General features: G+C 38.4%; 1 protein-coding gene across 1 annotated transcript; it reads left to right on the top strand.

The window, feature by feature from the left end:
• Positions 1 to 9,208: 9,208 nt before the first annotated feature.
• LOC100330771 (globoside alpha-1,3-N-acetylgalactosaminyltransferase 1-like) lies at positions 9,209 to 17,978 on the top strand. The gene is made up of 3 exons (XM_073921779.1): positions 9,209 to 9,237; positions 9,334 to 9,468; positions 17,279 to 17,978. The coding sequence occupies exons 1-3, from the start codon at positions 9,209 to 9,211 to the stop codon at positions 17,967 to 17,969; spliced, it is 855 nt and encodes a 284-aa protein (XP_073777880.1). The 3' UTR covers positions 17,970 to 17,978.
• Positions 17,979 to 19,203: the final 1,225 nt, after the last annotated feature.

Genomic DNA, 19,203 nt, shown 5'->3' with positions numbered 1-19,203 from the left:
AAAAAATGTTTACAATGTTGTATCAAAGAAGGTACAAACCCTTGAAGAAACAAAGTTGTACCATTGCAGTTTGTACCTTTAAGTACATCATTTGTACCATGGGAAACCAAAATGTACCTTTAGTGTTTAAAACCTGCAAATTAAATATTGTACATTCATCAAAGGTACAAATCTGGGGTGCGTTTCCCAAAACCATCGTCAGCCAACTAAGTTTTGTTGTTATAAACATAGTTTGTTGATTTGCCGTTTCCCAAATCCAACAATCATTCACAAACTGCGTTTCAAGCTTGAGCACTCGCAACTACATCTCTGGAGCTGTAGTTAGAAGCATAGTTCCTGGCTGTGTTCTATTCCCACTTATCCCCCCTACACCCTATTCATTTAGAACATTCTAACATTTAAACTTGGAATTATTAAAAATAAAAAGCATTAAGGTCGTCTCTCTTAGGTGTAATTTACTTTCAAAACTATTTTTACAGTTTAGTTTTAGCGATCTTCATGTTTACATTTGTGCTCCCTTCGCAGTGCACTTTGAAAACGTTGATGTCATTTTGAACACAGCCTCATGGTGAAAGCTATAGGTGACATGTTATTTACAAGCAGAACTTGTTAGGTCTCCAAAGCTTGTGAAAACAAAAAGCGTATGTTAATTCTTTTAATTTATAGTGGGCTATTTATCAAGTATCTGTACTGTACACATGTAAACTTTCTGCAGTGGTTTACAAGTGTCAAACTGTAAAAGTAGACTTTTAAAAAATAAAATAAAAAAATAAATAAATGATATCCTACTTAATATTTATCATCATTAATATTAATATTAAAGTATGATTATTTCATTTCTAATAGATAATAAATCTTAAATTTCATTTTATAATAAATAGACTCATTATTTATGTATTCATATGATTTATATGTGATATTAGAATAGTGTTCGCTTTTGTAAGTGATATGTTTTAGAATAGGATATGTAATGTTCTCAATGATATTAGTGAGGAAACCTGGCATCCTGGCCCAATCTTCCCTCTGGCTTCTGTCCATCATGGCCTCCTAACCATCCCCATATCTTAATTGGCTTCATTACACCACCAATCAGCTGGACCAGGTGGATGCTGCACACTGGTGGTGGATGAGGAGATCCCCCCCCACCCCCCACCCCACCCCAAAATTGAGTGGCCAGAAAAGCACTACATAAATATAAGGAATTAATATTATTATTATAGATTAAAACTTTTAAGTTGCAAAATAATTTTAGTACATTTTCAAAACAGGAAAATATTGATAATTACATCAACCTAAAAATGTGGCTAATTTAAAGGTAAATATATCTGTCAATTAGTTTAAAACAATATTTAACGTGTAGCAACCCAAAGAAATTGGCTTGATAACTCACAGAAGTGCACAGACTCCACACTGATGTTTTTTGGGTATTTTTCACATTATTTATATGGGAGAGTACATGTTTTTGTTTTGTAAAACAATGAAAAACTGTGTTTTAAAACAAGTAAAAGATTTAATGCTGTTGTTAAATGCCTTTCTTACAAGCAACTAAATAAACAGTAAATTTAAAAAAACAAATAAAAAATGAAACAATTTCAACAACTTAATTTATTTGAGCTTCTAAACTTGAAAACGTGCATGTAATTAAGTACATAACACTGGATTTGTTTGAAATTATCCTTTAAAAACAAATTTTTGGGTACTTGGGTAAAAATGTAGCTTATGGTATGTAAAATGCCTCTGATTGAGGGAGGAAAGGTCATTTGGCTAACATAATAAAGTTTGTTGTCTGAACTTGGTTAGATGTTGTCGTAACTTGAATATATTGACGCAATCTGTTGCGTTAATTTTTCTTCTTTTGGTCTAAACTATATTTTTAGAGTGCAGAGGAGGGCAAATAATTTTGACTTCATGGCTTTACTATCATTCAGTCATTGAATAATAAAACGTTCTTGTTTTATATGGTTGTTTTTATGAATCTGTTTAGATTTCTAATGAAGTTTAAGAATGATTTGGGTCTTTTCATTTCCTTGACTTTAGTTTATACTGATGATTGAATGTGTGCATGTAGTCTAAAATGGGTGATTTCTTCTTTTTCTGTTTATTCCTGTGTTACAGGTTACACTTCAAACCCAGTGTGCTAGAAGGGTAAGTGTTTTTACAGTATGTTGTCTTAGCAGTAACCCATTTCTACAATGGCCAAGAAAACTTAAGCAAACTGCAAGTTTAGAAAACACATGCATGTAGAAAACCCCCCCGAAGAAAACATCATCAGTTTGAAAACACAGATGCTCATAATTCCTGCTACTCATGCAAATATAGAAACTAGCAGTGAACAGCACACAACACAACTGAAAGGTGGCGAGACATGCAAAAAAACAGTGAGACATTAAAAAAAAAAAGGTTTAAGTTCCTGCTGGGCCAGTTGGCATTTCTGTGTGGAGTTTGCATGTTCTTCCACAAGTCCAAACACATGCGCTATAGGGGGATTGATGAACTAAATTGGCCATGTGTGTGAATGTAAGAGTGTATAGGTGTTTCCCTGTACAGGGTTGCAGCTGGAAGGGCATCCCAGTTTTTCTTGGTTTATATGGTTGTTTTTATGGTTCTGATGAAATTACTAGTGGAGTTTAATAATAATTGATGGGTCTTTTCATTTCACTGACTTTAATTTACACTGAGGAATGAATGTTGAAACCAGAAGTTTGCATACACTCTAAAAAAAAGGAACATAACCATTTTTAAAAAAATGTCTGATGGTAAATCATACTAAACGCTTACTATTTTAGCTCCGTTAGTATTACCTAAATGATTTACATTTGCTAAATGCCAGAATAATGAGAGAATTTCTTTGAGAATTTTATTAATTTCTTGACAGTCTAAAGTTTACACACATTTCCTCGATATTTTTCTAGCTTTGCTTTTAAACTGTATAACTTTGGTCAAATGTGTTGGGTATCCTTCCACAAGCTTCTCACAATAGTTTGAAGGAATTCGGCCCATTCCTCCTGACAGAGTTGGTGTAACTGAATCATATTTGTAGTCTGTCTTGCTCACACGAGTTTTTTCAACTCTGCCCACAACATTTCTATAGGATTGAGTTCAGGGCTTTGTGATGGCCACTCTAAAACATTCACTCTTGAAGCTATAAATTAAGAAAACACATGCATATAGACCCCCCCCCCAAAAAAATGGAGAAAACATCATCAGTTTGAAAACACACATACTCATAATTCCTGCAACACATGCAAAATAGAAAATAAGAAACTAGCTATAAACAGCACACACCACAACTCAAATATGTCAGGTGTCGGGAAATGCAAAAAAGGGACAAATAAACTGTTTCAGACTATTATCTGATCTCAATGACGTATGTAAATATCTCATATATGTCACTTCTCTGTCTATGATATAACATTTGAATATCTCACATATGAATGAGGACTCGGTGGCTTATACTTAATTCATATTGAGGATTGAATGTACAGGTAAAAAACAGAAGTTTACATACACTCTAAAAAGAGAAACATAACCATTAAAAAAAATGTGTGATGGTAAATCATACTAAACGTTTACTACTTTAGGTCTGTTAGGATTACCTATCTCGTAATCATGGTTATCACGATTATTATGCATTCATTAATTTCAAAACACTGCTAGTTTAAAAAAAGTTACATGAAAACTGCTTATATTTTAAAGTGTTGTCTATTACAGCTCAGTAACCAAATAATACGACTCAAAACAATAATAAAAAACAAACAACGGTCCAATTCGCTTTGGAAATAAGTGAAAAATGTTTTGGCATTTAAACATAAGTAATAATTTTACACTGAAAATAAATGTCAATAAATAAATAAAAATGTAAATAAATAAATAAAATGTAAATAAATCAATTTTAAACAAATACAATTTTAAACAAACTAAATAAATTACAATTAATAAATAATAAAAATTTAAATAAATTAATATAAATTTTAATTAATTAAAATAAATTAATTAAATGTAAATAAAAAATGAAAATAAATTAATAAAATTTAATACAATTAATTAAAAATAAATGTAAATATATAAATTAAATTTTAATACATTTTAAATAAATTAATAAATAAAATTAAAGTTTTTAAAATAAATTAAAATAATAAATAAATACAATTTAAATAAATTAAATTAATTAATAAAATTAAAAATCAATAAATAAATGAATAAATAAATAAATAAGTAGTATTTGTCAAATGTAAATCTAAGTTACATAATAGCTAAGTATTTCCCTTTTTACAGTGAGAAATGTATTCAAAGGCTACTGAACCTTTTGATTAACTATATAATAAAATTGTTTGGTATGTTTCATTTTGTATTTTTCATTTTGTATTTATTTTTTTTTTCTCAGTGTAGGGCGCTCACGGCATTCTTTAAACTAGTAGGTGCGTCTAGAAAGCACAAGTCCATCACTCCATATAAGAAAGCCATGCGCCTCCATTGGAAATAACGAACTTACGCGTGCAAAAGATGCAATATGTGACTGGCCCTTAGTTAATAACCTCAGCCATTGTTAATCCAGTGTGCATGGTGTACAGTACAAGCTCTGTACTTCAAGCTAGCACTCAGTTGGCATCACTTTAAGTTGCAGCAGTTTTGTTTCATGCAGAAACACGGTGTTGGGAAGCCTTCACAATTAATTAACAGGGACGAATTACAGCGTGGTTGATAGAGAAATCGGTTGATCATTGCATACTTGCACTTTTACTTAAGTCTGGGTCTCTAGTAGCCTACTTTATACATCTTTGTAATTAGCTCACATGGTGTCATTTCGAATGCCAGTGCAAGAGAGTGTTGTGTCTTATGCAGAAAATGTGTTCAGTGCAGTTTAAGGGCCCTATCATACACCTGGCGCAGTGTGGCGCAAGGCGCGGCACAATAGTCTTTTGGTAGTTTCAGCTTGGGGCAAGAGTGGTTTTGAGGCGTTGCGCTACGCTGTTTAAATAGCAAATGCATTAGCGCTCATTTGTGCGCCCATAGGCGTTCTGGTCTAAAAAGGAGGCGTTCTGAGGCGGACCGCTGGCGCGTTGCTATTTCGAGAAACTATAATAGATTTTTCATTAGACCAAAACTAACCCGGTCTAAACTCCAGCTCAGAGTTGTGCCTCGCTTACACACTGCTTAACACACACAAGAGAACAATAGGCAAATATCTTTACATATGAAAAAAATGTAAATATTAAGGATATATATATAGGATATAATAAGAATAGATATAGGATATAAATATAAAGGATTAAAATATTACAAAACATATTATTTTCTAGCCTACATAAATATGAAAAATCACTGCTTTTATGTCTTCTTCATCTCGGGAGGCTTTTTCAGTTCATTCATAACAATTTGCTTTTGTATAATGTTATTATTATTAGCAGTATTATTCATTATATCCATATTTATATTTGTTTTATTAAAAACAAGCTTAGATTTGCCCACCTGTCAGGTTTTAGACCATATTGGGCACAGCATGTGTTTTAGGATATAACTCAGGTTTTTGAGCACATTTTGTTATTATTATTAATTTATTCGTTTGCTGGAAATTAGAACTGAATTTAGAAATAGTTTTGAAATGAATATTTGCGCTTAACAAACAAAATTATTTATTTATAGATAAATTGATGTCTGTGCGTAAAGGTTTCCCTATCCATAAGCGAAAGTGAAAGTAGATCCATTATCTCTCATTCTCACGCAGTAGATGCTCTGTTTAACAGTTTTCTGTTAAAACACTGTTAACTGTTTGCTAGTGAAATGCTCATTTTTTCCACTTAGACTTACTTTGCGTCCTGTAAATAGCGAATGCACTCTTGGCATGACGCAGCTGGCTCTTAAAGGGAATGGGAGATGAGACTCTAATTGGTTTATTCTCGAAACACACCTATAACTCATTAAGAAAATAAACTCAACCCTTTTAGACCATGCGCCGCGGCGCAAAGCAGCTTTCCCGTCCTTAAATTCACAAAAATGCGTTCGGACGCGCCCTGAAAGTGTTTGCGCCCTGCGTTTTGCGCTCTGTGCATGGACCGTCAAAATAGAGCCCTAAAAGTGTCATTTTGCAATGCAAAATGTGTGTAAAGCAGAAAATGTGACTTGAGAAAAAGTTTGGCTCTCTTTGTGTCAGTTTGAATAATTGTGCCGTGCATGTCATTTTAGTGTGTTAGCAATTGTAAAAAACTGTAAGGGCCCTTTCATACACCCAGCGCAGTGTGGCGCAAGGTGTGACGCAATAGTTGTTTGCTAGTGTCAGCTTGGCGCAAGACTCGTTTTGACGTTTTGCGCCACGCTGTTTAAATAGCAAATGCATTTGCGCTCATATGTGCGCCTATAGGCGTTCTGATCTAAAAAAGCAGGTGTGTTTTGAAGTGTTGCTATTTTGAGAAACTATAATAGTCTGTTCTTTAGACCACAACAAAGCTGGTCTGTAGTCCAGCGCAGAGCGCATTAGTTGTGCGTCTCGCTTACACACTGCTAAATGCACACAAGACGTACAGCGATACACAAATATCTTTACAAATGAAGAAGAATTAAAATATTAGGGAAAAAATAGGATATTATAAGGATATATATAGGATATAAATATAAAGGATTAAAATATTGCAAAACATATTATTTTCTAGCCTATTGTCATGTTTACCAGCGAACAACCACCAGATGTCGCTGGCAAACACACACACTTAGAACTACACTTTTCCTGGACTACAACTTCATACATGCTCTTCGCCCACACACCTGCTTTCTCATTTAGCTTGATTTACATTCACACCTGAGGACTTTCAGAGACTGATTACACACAGTATTTAAGCCACACATTCACCCCTTCAGTTTGCCGAGTCTTGTTTATCTGTAAGGTGACATTACAACGCGTTATCCTGGTCTTGTTTTCCCGTGTTTTGATCCTAGCCCTGTTTATCCTTGTCATCCTGTTTAGCCGCCTGCCTTACGACCTATTGCCTGTTTACTGACTACGATTCTGGATTGTCTACATATATCTGTTTGCTCCCGTATTGACCACTGCTTGCCTGACTGTGAATAAAACCTGCATATTGGATCCTACCTTCTGTTGTTGGTGTCACTCCCCGGCGTTACACCTATATAAATATGAAAAACCATAATTAGTTTCATGTGTTCTTCATCTCGGGAGGCTTTTTCAGTTCATTCAATTTGCTTTTGTATAATGTTATCATTATTAGCAGTATTATTTATTATATGCATATTTATATTTGTTTTATTAAAAACAAGTTTATATTTGTCCACCTGTCAGGTTTTAGACCATATGGGGACAGGGCCGGAGCAAGCTGAACTGCCGCTCTAGGCAGAGGATGATCACGCCGCCCTCAACCCCAATGTGAAAATGAAAGTGACCGGTTATGAAAATGAAGTGAGGTGTCGCGGACTTCTTTTCCGGCGCACTATGCGCGGATATAACTGAGGATGTCCGGGTGCTGAGGGAGGGGAGGTGTCGCGGACACAGCGCTGTTTATTCTGCCGCCCTATATGCAAATATAACTGAGGACGCGCGGGTGTCACTGACCTTTATTCTGCCGCCCTATGCGCGGATTTAACTGAGGACACGCGGGTGCTGATGGAGGTGTCGCTAACGCCGCCCTCTCTATTCTGTCGCCTATGCGCGAATATATCTGAGGAAGCGGGTGGTGAGGGAGGTGTCGCGGACATATCTGAGGACGCGGGTGGCAAGGGAGGTGTCGCGGACGCCGCCCTCTCTTTACTGCCGCCCTAGGCGGCCACCTAGGTCGCCTCTATGGACGCGCTGGCCTTGCATGGGGAACAGCATGTGTTTTAGGATATAACTCAGGTTTTAGAGCACATTTTGTTATTATTGTTCATTTATTCGTTTGCTGGAAATTAGAATTGAAATTAGAATTGACGTTTTGAAACGAATATTTGCGCGTAACAAATGAGATTAATTATTTATAGGCTAATTGATGTCTGTGCGTACAGGGTTTCCCTATCCACGAGAGCGAAAGTGAAAGTAGATAATTTATTTCTCATTCTCGCGCTGCAGATATTCTGTTTAACTGTTTTCTTGCTAGTGAAATGCTCAGTTTTTCCACTTACACTTACTTTACGTCATGTAAATAGCAAATGCGCTCTTGGCGCAATGCAGCTGGGTCTTAAAGGGAATGGGAGATGAGACTCTGATTGGTTTATTCTCAAAACACACCTATAACTCATTAAGAGAATAAGCTCAACCCTTTTAGACCATGCGCCACGGCGCAAAGCGGATTTTTCCGTCCTTATATTAGCAAAAGTTGATTCTGACATGCCCTGAAAGCGTTTGCGCTTTGCGCTTTGCGCATGGACCGTCAAAATAGAGCCCTAAGAGTGGACAGAGCAGAGATCAACATCCCATAATGCAATTCACAACTGCAAAAAATAACAAAACACAGAAACTGTTATATTTTATAACATAAACAGATATTTTTACACTGTGTATATCATCATCTCGGTATTGAATTAAAAAACAATGAATGATATGGTTGTTTTTATGATTCAGATTAGATTACCTGTGGAAGTTACAAGTCGTTTTATATCCTGGGCTTAGTTGTATGCTATATAGAATGTATGCAAAATTATAACCTATGAAATGTGTGTTTTTTCTGCTTATTTCTGTTATAGGTTTCATTACAATCAGCCCAGTGTGCTAAAAGGGTAAAGAGTGTTTTTATGCTTTTTTCTGTATACATACTGTATACATTCTGTACACGGATACATATCTGTATACTTTGCCCATTTACACCTGTTAATGTGGACTAATAAGTAGGCCCACCCGAAATCTGTGTGTGCAGATTTCCGCAGATATTTTGCCCATCATTAATTCTGTTTATTTATTTGATTAAATGTGTGTAATTCTATATTCATTCAGTTTTTAAGTAAATTGCAGTAATATTAGTGACTAATGTGAAAATGTTCATCTGATTTATGTACAATGCAGTTTGTACAGTAATGTTTTATGTCTTTTACTATATATATTATATGACAAACTTGTTTATTTACCAAATAAAGTGAACCTAATTGCATTTGCATTTTAACAATAAATAAAAATTAAAAATATATAATTTTTTATTTCATATATTAAGGTTTTAGTTATGATACTCCCAAAATAATTTAGCAGAAATCCGTAGACTTTTACCAAAATTCTCAGCAGAAATAGCAAAAAATGTCCGCAAAATCCGTGTGGCCCTACTAGTAAGTGATGTGTTTGTTTTTGTGTTTGTGTTTGTGTGTGTGTGTGCGTGCGTGTGCGTGCGTGTGCGTGCGTGCGTGCGTGCGTCTGTGATACAGTCGGACAGATGTTGTTTCTCTGTCACCATGGCTTGCTCCAATCATTTGGGAGGGGACTTTTGACCCAGCGCTGATTGATTTAATCTACAAACAATATAACTTCACTATAGCCACCACTGTCTTCGCTTTGGGAAAGTGAGTTTTGCTTTTCTGTTAAATACAATATATATGTATATTTTATTAGGTATGCATATTAGGAATATCATATCATTATCAGAGGTGCGTAGAGTTCCCAAAATCTATGCTTTTAAAAGTGCAAGTACTTGCAGAAATTTTTACTCAAGTAAAAGTAACAATCTTAAAAAGTTACTCGAGTAAAAGTAAATAAAAAGTTTAAAAAAGTTTAAAAAATATATCAAAAGTTTTTTTAAATTGTAAAGTAATCAGTGTTTTTGAAACTAATTTCAAGAGTTCACACTTAGCTGATGATTGATTATAAGCAAGTTTGGCATGCTGTCCCGGGAGAGAGCCCTGAGCTCGAAGGTTCTTGAGCCCTGGGCTCCCTCCCGTTTGGAGGAAGAGAGGGGAGCCTCGAGCTCAGGTAGATCTCGACAACTCCCCTTTTTATAATAGCTAAAGATTAAGATTGAAGGCTATTAAAAGATATGCTGCATTATTAGATTACCTGTATTGAAATTTAGATTTAACGATTAACTTGTTGTACATGTTTTTGGAATGTGGGAGGAAACCGGAGAACCCGGGGAAAACCCACGCAAGCACGGGAAGAACATGCAAACTACACACAGAAACGACCACCGGCCTGTTAAGGAACTAGAACCGGTGACGTTCTTGCTGTGAGGCGACAGTGCTAGTCACTGAGCCACCGTGCTGCCCTATGGAGGGAAAGGTGAAAAGGTAGGGGTGGAAGGGGGGATTCTTCAAATCGAAGATGACTGTAGTGAGAAAACCCTGGCTCTTTATAGTGGTTAGGAATGGCCTGATTGGTGGATCAAGCATGCTAATGCAGAACCAGCCGTGTTCAATCATAATCACGTGCTCCTCTCGAAATTAGTTTATGAATAAACTTCACTTCAAGAGTTCACACTTAGCTGATGATTGATTATAAGCAAGTTTGGCATGCTGTCCCGGGAGAGAGCCCTGAGCTCGAAGGTTCTTGAGCCCTGGGCTCCCTCCCGTTTGGAGGAAGAGAGGGGAGCCTCGAGCTCAGGTAGATCTCGACAACTCCCCAAAATGCTCCGCTCGGGACAGCAGCCGCGTATTTGAAGAACCCCCCAAAAGGCACAGGAGATTAATGCCATATCCGGCTGCTGAAAAGTGATACAGAAATAGCTTGGAGGAGCAACAGAGACTGGTGTGGGTGTAAAAATTAACTGAAAGTGCTTATGTATGACTATGTGTGCTCCCGGGTTCTGTTAATTGTAAGGACCAGCGGGAGAGTGAGTGGGGTAAGTGTAAAGGTTTAAAACATATGTGGTGAGTTTCGTAAAGGTTTAGTATAGTAGTGATGGAAAATAAAGCTGTAAGGTTCTGCGGAGCTGTAGCTGCAGATGAGAAGCGGTTAACTGATTAACCGCTTTGGCAGTCCAATGGGGAGTGTGTCAGTAGTGGTATGGATAAATGGTAGTGTGCGTGAGCTCCGGTGGAGCGACACTGCTGCAGCAGTGGTGCAGGGGGGATGAAGCTCGGCTGAGCGTCTCTGCGACTGCAGAGGTGCGATGGTAGTCAGTACTAAGGGGAAGAATACGCTTCTGCAGCAGCGTTTTAACTGCTTTAGCAGTGCTGGGAGTGACAGAAGTGGTATAAGTGTAATGGAAGTGTGCATGAGCTCCAGCAGAGCGTCACTGCTGCAGCAGTGGTGCAGGGGATGTAAATGATGCTCGGCTGAGCGTCTCTGCTGCTGCAGAGGTGCAATGGAAGTCAGTATTTGTAAGGGAAATACGCCTCCGCAGGGACGTTTAACTGCTTTAGCAGTGCTGGAGAGTGTATCAGTATTGGGTTGCTAAATGAAAGTGTATATGCGCTCGCTGAGCGTCACTGCTGCGGCAGTGATGTGGAGGGGAGTGATGCTCGGCTGAGCGTCTCTGCGACTGCAGAGGTGCGGTGGTAGTCAGTCCTAAGGGGAAGAATACGCTTCTGCAGCAGCGTTTTAACTGCTTTAGCAGTGCTGGGAGTGACAGAAGTGGTATAAGTGTAATGGAAGTGTGCATGAGCTCCAGCAGAGCGTCACTGCTGCAGCAGTGGTGCAGGGGATGTAAATGATGCTCGGCTGAGCGTCTCTGCTGCTGCAGAGGTGCAATGGAAGTCAGTATCTGGAAGGTAAATACGCCTTCGCAGAGACGTTTAACTGCTTTGGCAGTGCTGGAGAGTGTATCAGTAGTGGATTGCTAAGTGGAAGTGTATATGCGCTCGCTAAGCGTCACTGCTGCGGCAGTGATGTAGAGGGGAGTGATGCTCGGCTGAGCGTCTCTGCGGCTGCAGAGGTGCGGTGAAAGTCAGTTTCTAAAGGGAAGTGCGCTTTGGAGAGCTGATTAACAGCTGTGTAGCAGATAGGAATCAGACACAGTAGAGCGACTCTGTGGCTGCAGGGGTGCATAGGTATTCAGAGTCTGGTGCATTATATGTGTGAAAGCAATACATGTTCCCGCTAAGCCTTTACAGCTGTATTATAGCGGGGAGTGTGGTGATGGAAAATAAATTGATACTACAATGCAATGTAATTAAGTGGAGCTGCTGTAAAGGTGTGATGGTGGTCAGTATGTAAGCAATACGAGTTCCCGCTAAGCCTTTATGGCTGTATTGTTGCGGGGAGTGTGGTGATGGAGAATAAATTGATGCTACAATGCAATGTAATTAAGTGGAGCTGCTGTAGAGGTGTAATTGTAGTCAGTATGGAAGCAATACGAGTTCCCGCTACGCCTTTACGGCTGTATTATTGCGGCGGAGTGTGATAATGGTAAAATTTTTTGAAAAGTGTACATGTGAGCTTTTAAAGAGCTTCACTGCTGTGGCAGTGGGAGCTTGGGGCTACCCCTGTGGGAGTCCGAGCTGCGGAGAATGAGTGCAAGTGAAATTAAAAAATTATGAAGAGAAAGAGAAGGGAAGTTTAATAAAATAAAAAGGAAAGTTTAGTAAAAATGAGTCCTATGCAACTAAGACAGAAAGTAGGAAGAACAGACAGAGTCGTGCTGCTTGGAAACTAGGTTGAAGTCTGCAACCGAGAATCAGCTGGGCTTCTCTGAGGAAATATTGGCTGGGGCAAATTGAGGATTTAGAGGTGTTAGAGGACCAATGACAGAGTTTATATCTGTTGTTGGAAGACTGTTCAGGCAGGGCGTCACTGCTGCAGCATTGGTGCAGGGTAAAAAATAATCTCAGCAGAGCTTCTCTGCAGTTACAGAAGTGCAATAAAATCAGTGGTGCAGAGAATTAAGGCTAAACAGCCGTCTCTGCAGTTGCAGCTCAGGCAAAGCTTAACTGTTGCAGCAGTGGTGCAGAGGGAGAATAAGGCTCGGCAAAGCGTCTCTGCAAGAGCAGAGGTGCAGTGGTACTCAGTATTAGAGTCTCACACAGAAAATACTAAGTACTATTAGCAGTGATATTTAGAGATGAAAGTGAAAAAGGGGCTCAGCTAGAGCGTCACTGCAGTTGCAGTGATGTTAATGGGGTGTATAGTTAAGTGGAGCACCTAAACAGTCGATATTAGTAAGTTTTGAGTGCTCCCGCAGGGACGTTAAATACTGCCTTTAGTGATATGTAAAGATGAAGGTGAATAAGGCATATGCTAGAGGGTCACTGCGGTAGCAGTGGTGCTTTGGGTGTGCAACTCTGCGGAGCATTTCTGCGGCTGCAGTGGTGTAGTGGGCCAGTATGGAGGCAACTTGTGCTCCCGCAGAAGCATTTACTGCTGTATTAGTGCGGGGAGTGCAACGATAGTGGTATTTAGAAAATTTGTAAGCGTATGCAAGCTCATTTAGAACGTTCCTGTTGCAGCAACTGAAACTCAAGACAACCCCTGAATTGGTCGGAGCTGTGGTGAATGAAAGTGAATAGAAGTATAGGATAGTTTAAATTTGGAGAGAAAAAGTTAAAGCTAGAAAAACAGGGAAGGGTAGTGAAGGAGCTCCTATGTTAAATAGGAAGGGAAATAGGAAGGAAATGACAGAGTCATACTTCATACCCAATAATGCATGATGGTGGAAGTTGGCTGGAGAGGATCGGCTGGGCTTCCCCGAGGTGGTATTGCTCTTCTGTGGTGTAAAAATGCTAAGAGGTTTAGAACCAGGGCCGGAGTGGGACACCTTTTCAGCTCTGGAGTTTCAAGCCTCAGACCGGCCCACCTCAGTTCACGACTGACTATATTAAAATAAGTAAATAAATATTTCCAAATCAGTTTCTAATGGCACTATCATGTCTTTTTTTTTTTTTTTTTTTTTTTTTTTTTTTTTGAGAAAACAGCTGCTTTAGAACTTCAAATGTTCTACAACCCTAACAGTATTATATGTCTTATCAAAAAATGAAAACACTAAATTACTCTAGCAAGGATCGAACCCAGGTCCGCAGCGTCTTAACCTAACGTGCCAACCACTCGACCACAACAAAAGAGAAAAGTTGTGGTAAAATAATGAATAAAAAGCTGTGGTCAAGTAAATGAATTAAAAAAGTGTCACTGCTGAGAGCAACAGATTCTGGAGCTAGGGACACCGGCCCTCGCGGCCAAAAAAAAAACAGACCGGCCCACCGGGAATTCTCCCGGTCCTCCCGATTAGCCAATCCGGGCCTGTTTAGAACAGGTGTGTGGGGGAACGGATATCATCCTGCATCCCTTCATCCTGCGAAGATAGATCAGATATGGTTAGGTGTATCGTTGGATTGAAATGTCATACTTAGTTCAGAAGACTTAAATTATAAAGGCTAGTGTGAATATGGCATCGAGGGTGTGGGCTATGTGAGTGGAAAAGTGTCATTTGCAAAGAGTGTAAATGTATTTAGAAATGGATGTGGAGTGTAATAGGTTGGATGAGGGTCAGCTTCTGCAACCAGCTGACATGATCTCTGAAATGAGAAAAACAAGAGAGAATCAGAAATGACATTACAACATGGTACATGTATGGCAAACACAATGAATTATTTAGCTGATAACCATGCGGGGCGTCTTAATAAGAGCATGGGCAACTAAGTGTGGAAGTGCCTTTGTTAATGCATGGTACGAAGCCTCATTGTCGCAACGAGCAAAGATAGTAGAGGTAGGCATTTGTCCCTCCTAAGGATGGCATATTAAATGGGAAATCTGCTCGACTAGTGATCCTGATGTACCTCTTGAAGACAGGGTAGGTGGAATTATAGTGGAGTTTAAACCCCTTGGTTTGTATCTAACGCAGAGTCAATTGATGAAACATCAGACATGTCAGAAATATCCTCCTCTCATTCGTGGAAGTCAAAGCGGGAAGTTTGTTTCTTTGCTGTTTTCACATCTAACCAACTTGCCATTATAAGCTTATGGCTTATAAGTGTATGGACATGAGTCACTGGGGCATATTACGATTGGACTTCTATGCCTAATGCATTGAATGTTTTTCAGTAGCAGAGTAAACTTTTTAGAAGTTAAACTGCTATCAGATGTGGCAGTTTTTTTTTTTTTTTTTTTTTTTTTTTTTTTTTACATTTTATAATTATTTATTTTCTTTATTATTTATTTAATAATTTAAGTATTTATTAATTTATCATCTGCCAACATCAAACCCTGAACTTAAAATTAATGTCACCATTTAGTAGTAATTGTGTAAATGTAATGATAATCATTCATGAGCTTGTCATGAGAGAGGGTGGGACCATCTCAAATTTTTTGAGAGTTCATTGGATGGTGACGCTTCTCCTTTCAGCTATTGGCTCGAAGGAGTGTCAATCAAAGTTGCAGAAAAAGGCTGGCGGCCATTTTGTTTGCCAGAGAACTAGTGTTATGATTGGAGACGCTACTCTATTGAATGCACCACAGCGACTAGTTTGGAGGATTAACATGGATGTTTATCAATGTATGCATAAGTTGTGGACTGATGTTTTAAGGATTGGATTGTCTACAACCTTGATTGAGAGGTGAGTCATTCTATTCACGCTAGAATCATCCTTTAAAGATGGATGTTTAATCTTAGTTGTAGTTTGTGAGGCTTCCCCTTAAAAAGTGTCATGTATGTTACCGCTGGTGCACCCCTAGAAGAGAGTTCAGCTTGAAATCGCAGGCATTGAGAGTTTAGGCAAAGTTCATGGATGGTGATCGAGTTTTTACTGTGATCTTGTTGGAGAATTGGGTTGAAGACACAGAGATTGCATTGTGTGAGGCAATTGAAGTAGAAGGTTGAGAAGTTGTAGTTGGATAAGTTGGTGTAGCTGGAGAAGTTGATGTAGCTGGAGAAGTTGATGTAGCTGGAGAAGTTGTTGTTGGAGAAGTTGATGTAGCTGGAGAAGTTGTTGTTGTTGGAGAAGTTGATGTAGCTGGAGAAGTTGTTGTTGTTGGAGAAGTTGATGTAGCTGGAGAAGTTGTTGTTGTTGGAGAAGTTGATGTAGCTGGAGAAGTTGTTGTTGTTGGAGAAGTTGATGTAGCTGGAGAAGTTGATGTTGTTGCTGGAGAAGTTGTAGCTGGAGAAGTTGATGTAGCTGCAGTAGCAGTAGCAGTAGCAGTAGCAGTAGCAGTAGCAGTAGCAGTAGCAGTAGCAGTAGCAGTAGCAGTAGCAGTAGCAGTAGCAGTAGCAGTAGCAGTAGCAGCTGATGCAGAGCAGTGTATTCTTCAAATCGAAGATGACTGTAGTGAGAAAACCCTGGCTCTTTATAGTGGTTAGGAATGGCCTGATTGGTGGATCAAGCATGCTAATGCAGAACCAGCCGTGTTCAATCATAATCACGTGCTCCTCTCGAAATTAGTTTATGAATAAACTTCACGAAGACAGCAGAAGTCAATGATTCATTTGAATTATTCAGGCTGACATGTTTACTGTATTAAAATATTTTAAATGTTTCTCAAAATAAAATATATTGTGTTCAAAGGGGGAAAAGATTTAGTTTTTTACCTAGACATTTAAAATGAATATATTTTAAAGAAGTAATCACAATACAGTAATACCTTGATATTTTTATCCAAGGTTATTATACCGTCAGAATATTATACTGGCCCATATAGCTGAAGGCAAAACTATTTGCGCTCCTGGGATTTTTTTCTTTCTTTTTCAAATATTTCCAAAATGATGTTTAACAGAGCATGGAATTTTTCACAGTATTTCCTATATTATGACAGTCTTATTTGTTTTAAAGGCAGTTTTCAATTGTTTTATACCCATTTAGGTCAATATTATTAGCCTCATTAAACAACATTTCTTTTGATTGCCCACAGAACAAACCACTGTTAGTGATTTGCCTAATTACCCTAACTTGTCGAATTAAGCTGGTTAAGCCTTTAAATGTCACTTGAAAACTATTTAGTTTTTTAAAAAAAATATATATAGTTAAATATTATTCACTGTCACCCTGGCAAAGGCAAAAGAAATCCGTTATTAGAAATGAGTTATTAAAACTATAGAAATGTGTGGATAAAATCTTCTTCCTCTTAATAATAATAATAATAATAATAATAATAAATAAATAAATAAATGTGTGTGTGTGTGTGTGTGTGTGTGTGTGTGTGTGTGTGTGTGTGTGTGTGTGTGTGTATATATATATTTTTTTTTTCTTTTATTAAAATAATCCTAATATACATACATACGTACTTAAATGTTATATTTCTAATGGTTAACAGTGTGAATGACTAATATGTGCAGTGCTAATAAGTTATTCCCTTAAACAGCAGTTTCTTTAGTTATCCCATGGTTACCATTAATAAGGTTCTGTCATGAGATGGAGAATCACAAAACACAAAAATCCATGAGCTTATTTTGACAAAAACAAAAAGAAGTTTTTCAATCTTGCACAAGAACTTCAACCATCTTGTTGTGTCTATTAGATACACACGATTCCTCAAAGATCTTCTGGAGTCGGCGGAGCAGCATTACTTCATTGGATATCGAGTGCATTATTACCTGTTCACAGATAAACCAGAAGCAGTTCCCGAAGTGAAGATGTCAGAAAACCATCGCTTGACCGTCAGGAGAGTCCCCAGTTTGGACAGATGGCAGGACATCAGCATGGGCAGGATGGAGATACTGGAAAAACTCATAGCAAACGAACTAATAAACGAATCCGACTTTATTTTCTGCCTTGACGTGGATACTAAGTTCTATGGCCACTGGGGAGCAGAAACTTTGGGTCGACTGGTGGGTATAATTCATCCCTGGTTTTATGACTTTCCGAGGAATAAATTCACATATGAACGAAGACGGGAATCTGCAGCGTTCATTCCTGATGGAGAAGGAGATTATTATTACACCGCTGCAGCATTCGGTGGCATGTTGGAGGACGTTTATCAGCTGACTAAAACCTGCCGTCAGCAGATGAATATCGATCGTGAAAACTCCATAGAGGCGATATGGCATGAAGAGTCTCACCTGAACAAGTATTTCCTTTATAATAAACCCACAAAGCTGCTGTCTCCAGAATACCTGTGGCGAGATATAAACATTCCCGCAGATCAAATCAGAGTCGTTCGATTTTCTCACATCGCTAAAAACAATAGTGAAGTTCGCTCGCATCACTAGCATTGATGTGGTTCTACACTCAGAAATAAAGGTGCGCGAGCTGTCACTGGGGTGGTACCTTTTTGAAAGGTACAAATTTGTACCTAAAAGGTCCATATTAATACCTTAAGGGGTACATATACAGTTGAAGTTAGAATTATTAGCCCCCCTGTGAATTTTGTTTTCTTTTTTAAATATTTCCCAAATTATGTTTAACAAAGCAAGGAAATGTTCACAGTAGGGATGCAACAACACAGTTAGCCTACGGTTCAATTCATACCTTGGTTTTTTAACACGGTTTTCGGTTACAGTTCTCATGACTTGACACATGTTTTTTTTATTAATCTATAGGCCAGGGGTTCCCAAACTTATTAGCTTGCGACCCCCAAAATAACAATGCTAGTGACTCGCGATCCCCAATATCCTCTGAGGTGGTTATATATACAGAAACCTTGCATGCAATAGCGCGCACACACCAATAGACCCAAGTTTATTCTCAGTTTAATCTTTTTTTAATGTAAATCAGAGCTGTAAATGTGCCAGAACGTTTAACCTGATGTTATAAAATCAATCTGCTGCATCTGACGCCATTGGTGTGTCTTTAAAATTATGTAATTACACCAGGGGTCGCAATCCAATAGAACTAGTAACTATAAGCTACTGTAGTAACTATATAGTATATATTAACTATAAACAACTATTTTTCTCTACAGTAGTTTGATAAAATATGGTAATTCTTATGGTTTAATATAAATAATTATATTTTTGGAAATCCCCAGGCGACCCCCCCTTCATTGTCCCGCGAGCTTTGGGGGGGTCCCGACCCCCACTTTGAGAACCACTGCTATAGGCAATAGTAAGAGGTCAAGGAGAAAAAAAATACAAATTATTTCAAGAGTTCACACTTAGCTGATGATTGATAATAAAGCTAGTTTGGCGTGCTGTCCCGGGAGAGAGCCCTGAGCTTATAAGATCCTCGAGCCCTGGGCTCCCTCCCGTTGCAAGGCGAGAGGGGAGTTTGAGCTCAGGTAGATCTCGATGTCTCCCCCTCTTGCTTGTTGTAGCTAAGTGTCAGATATGGATGCTGAAAGGTCTACTCAGAGTTTAGCTAAAGTATTTTGGATGAATTGTTTAGAGTGCTTGTTTTTGAACTGTGGGAGGAAACCGGAGGACCCGGGGAAAACCCACGCGACCACGGGGAGAACGAGCAAACTCTGCTCAGAAATGCCGTCTGGTTTGGAAAGGAATTAAACCA

Source organism: Danio rerio, chromosome 2 (genome assembly GCF_049306965.1).
Source record: "Danio rerio strain Tuebingen ecotype United States chromosome 2, GRCz12tu, whole genome shotgun sequence".
Taxonomy (NCBI): Eukaryota; Metazoa; Chordata; class Actinopteri; order Cypriniformes; family Danionidae; genus Danio; species Danio rerio.
Note: the sequence above shows the minus strand (reverse complement) of the source record. Positions and strands in the feature narration are given on the sequence as shown.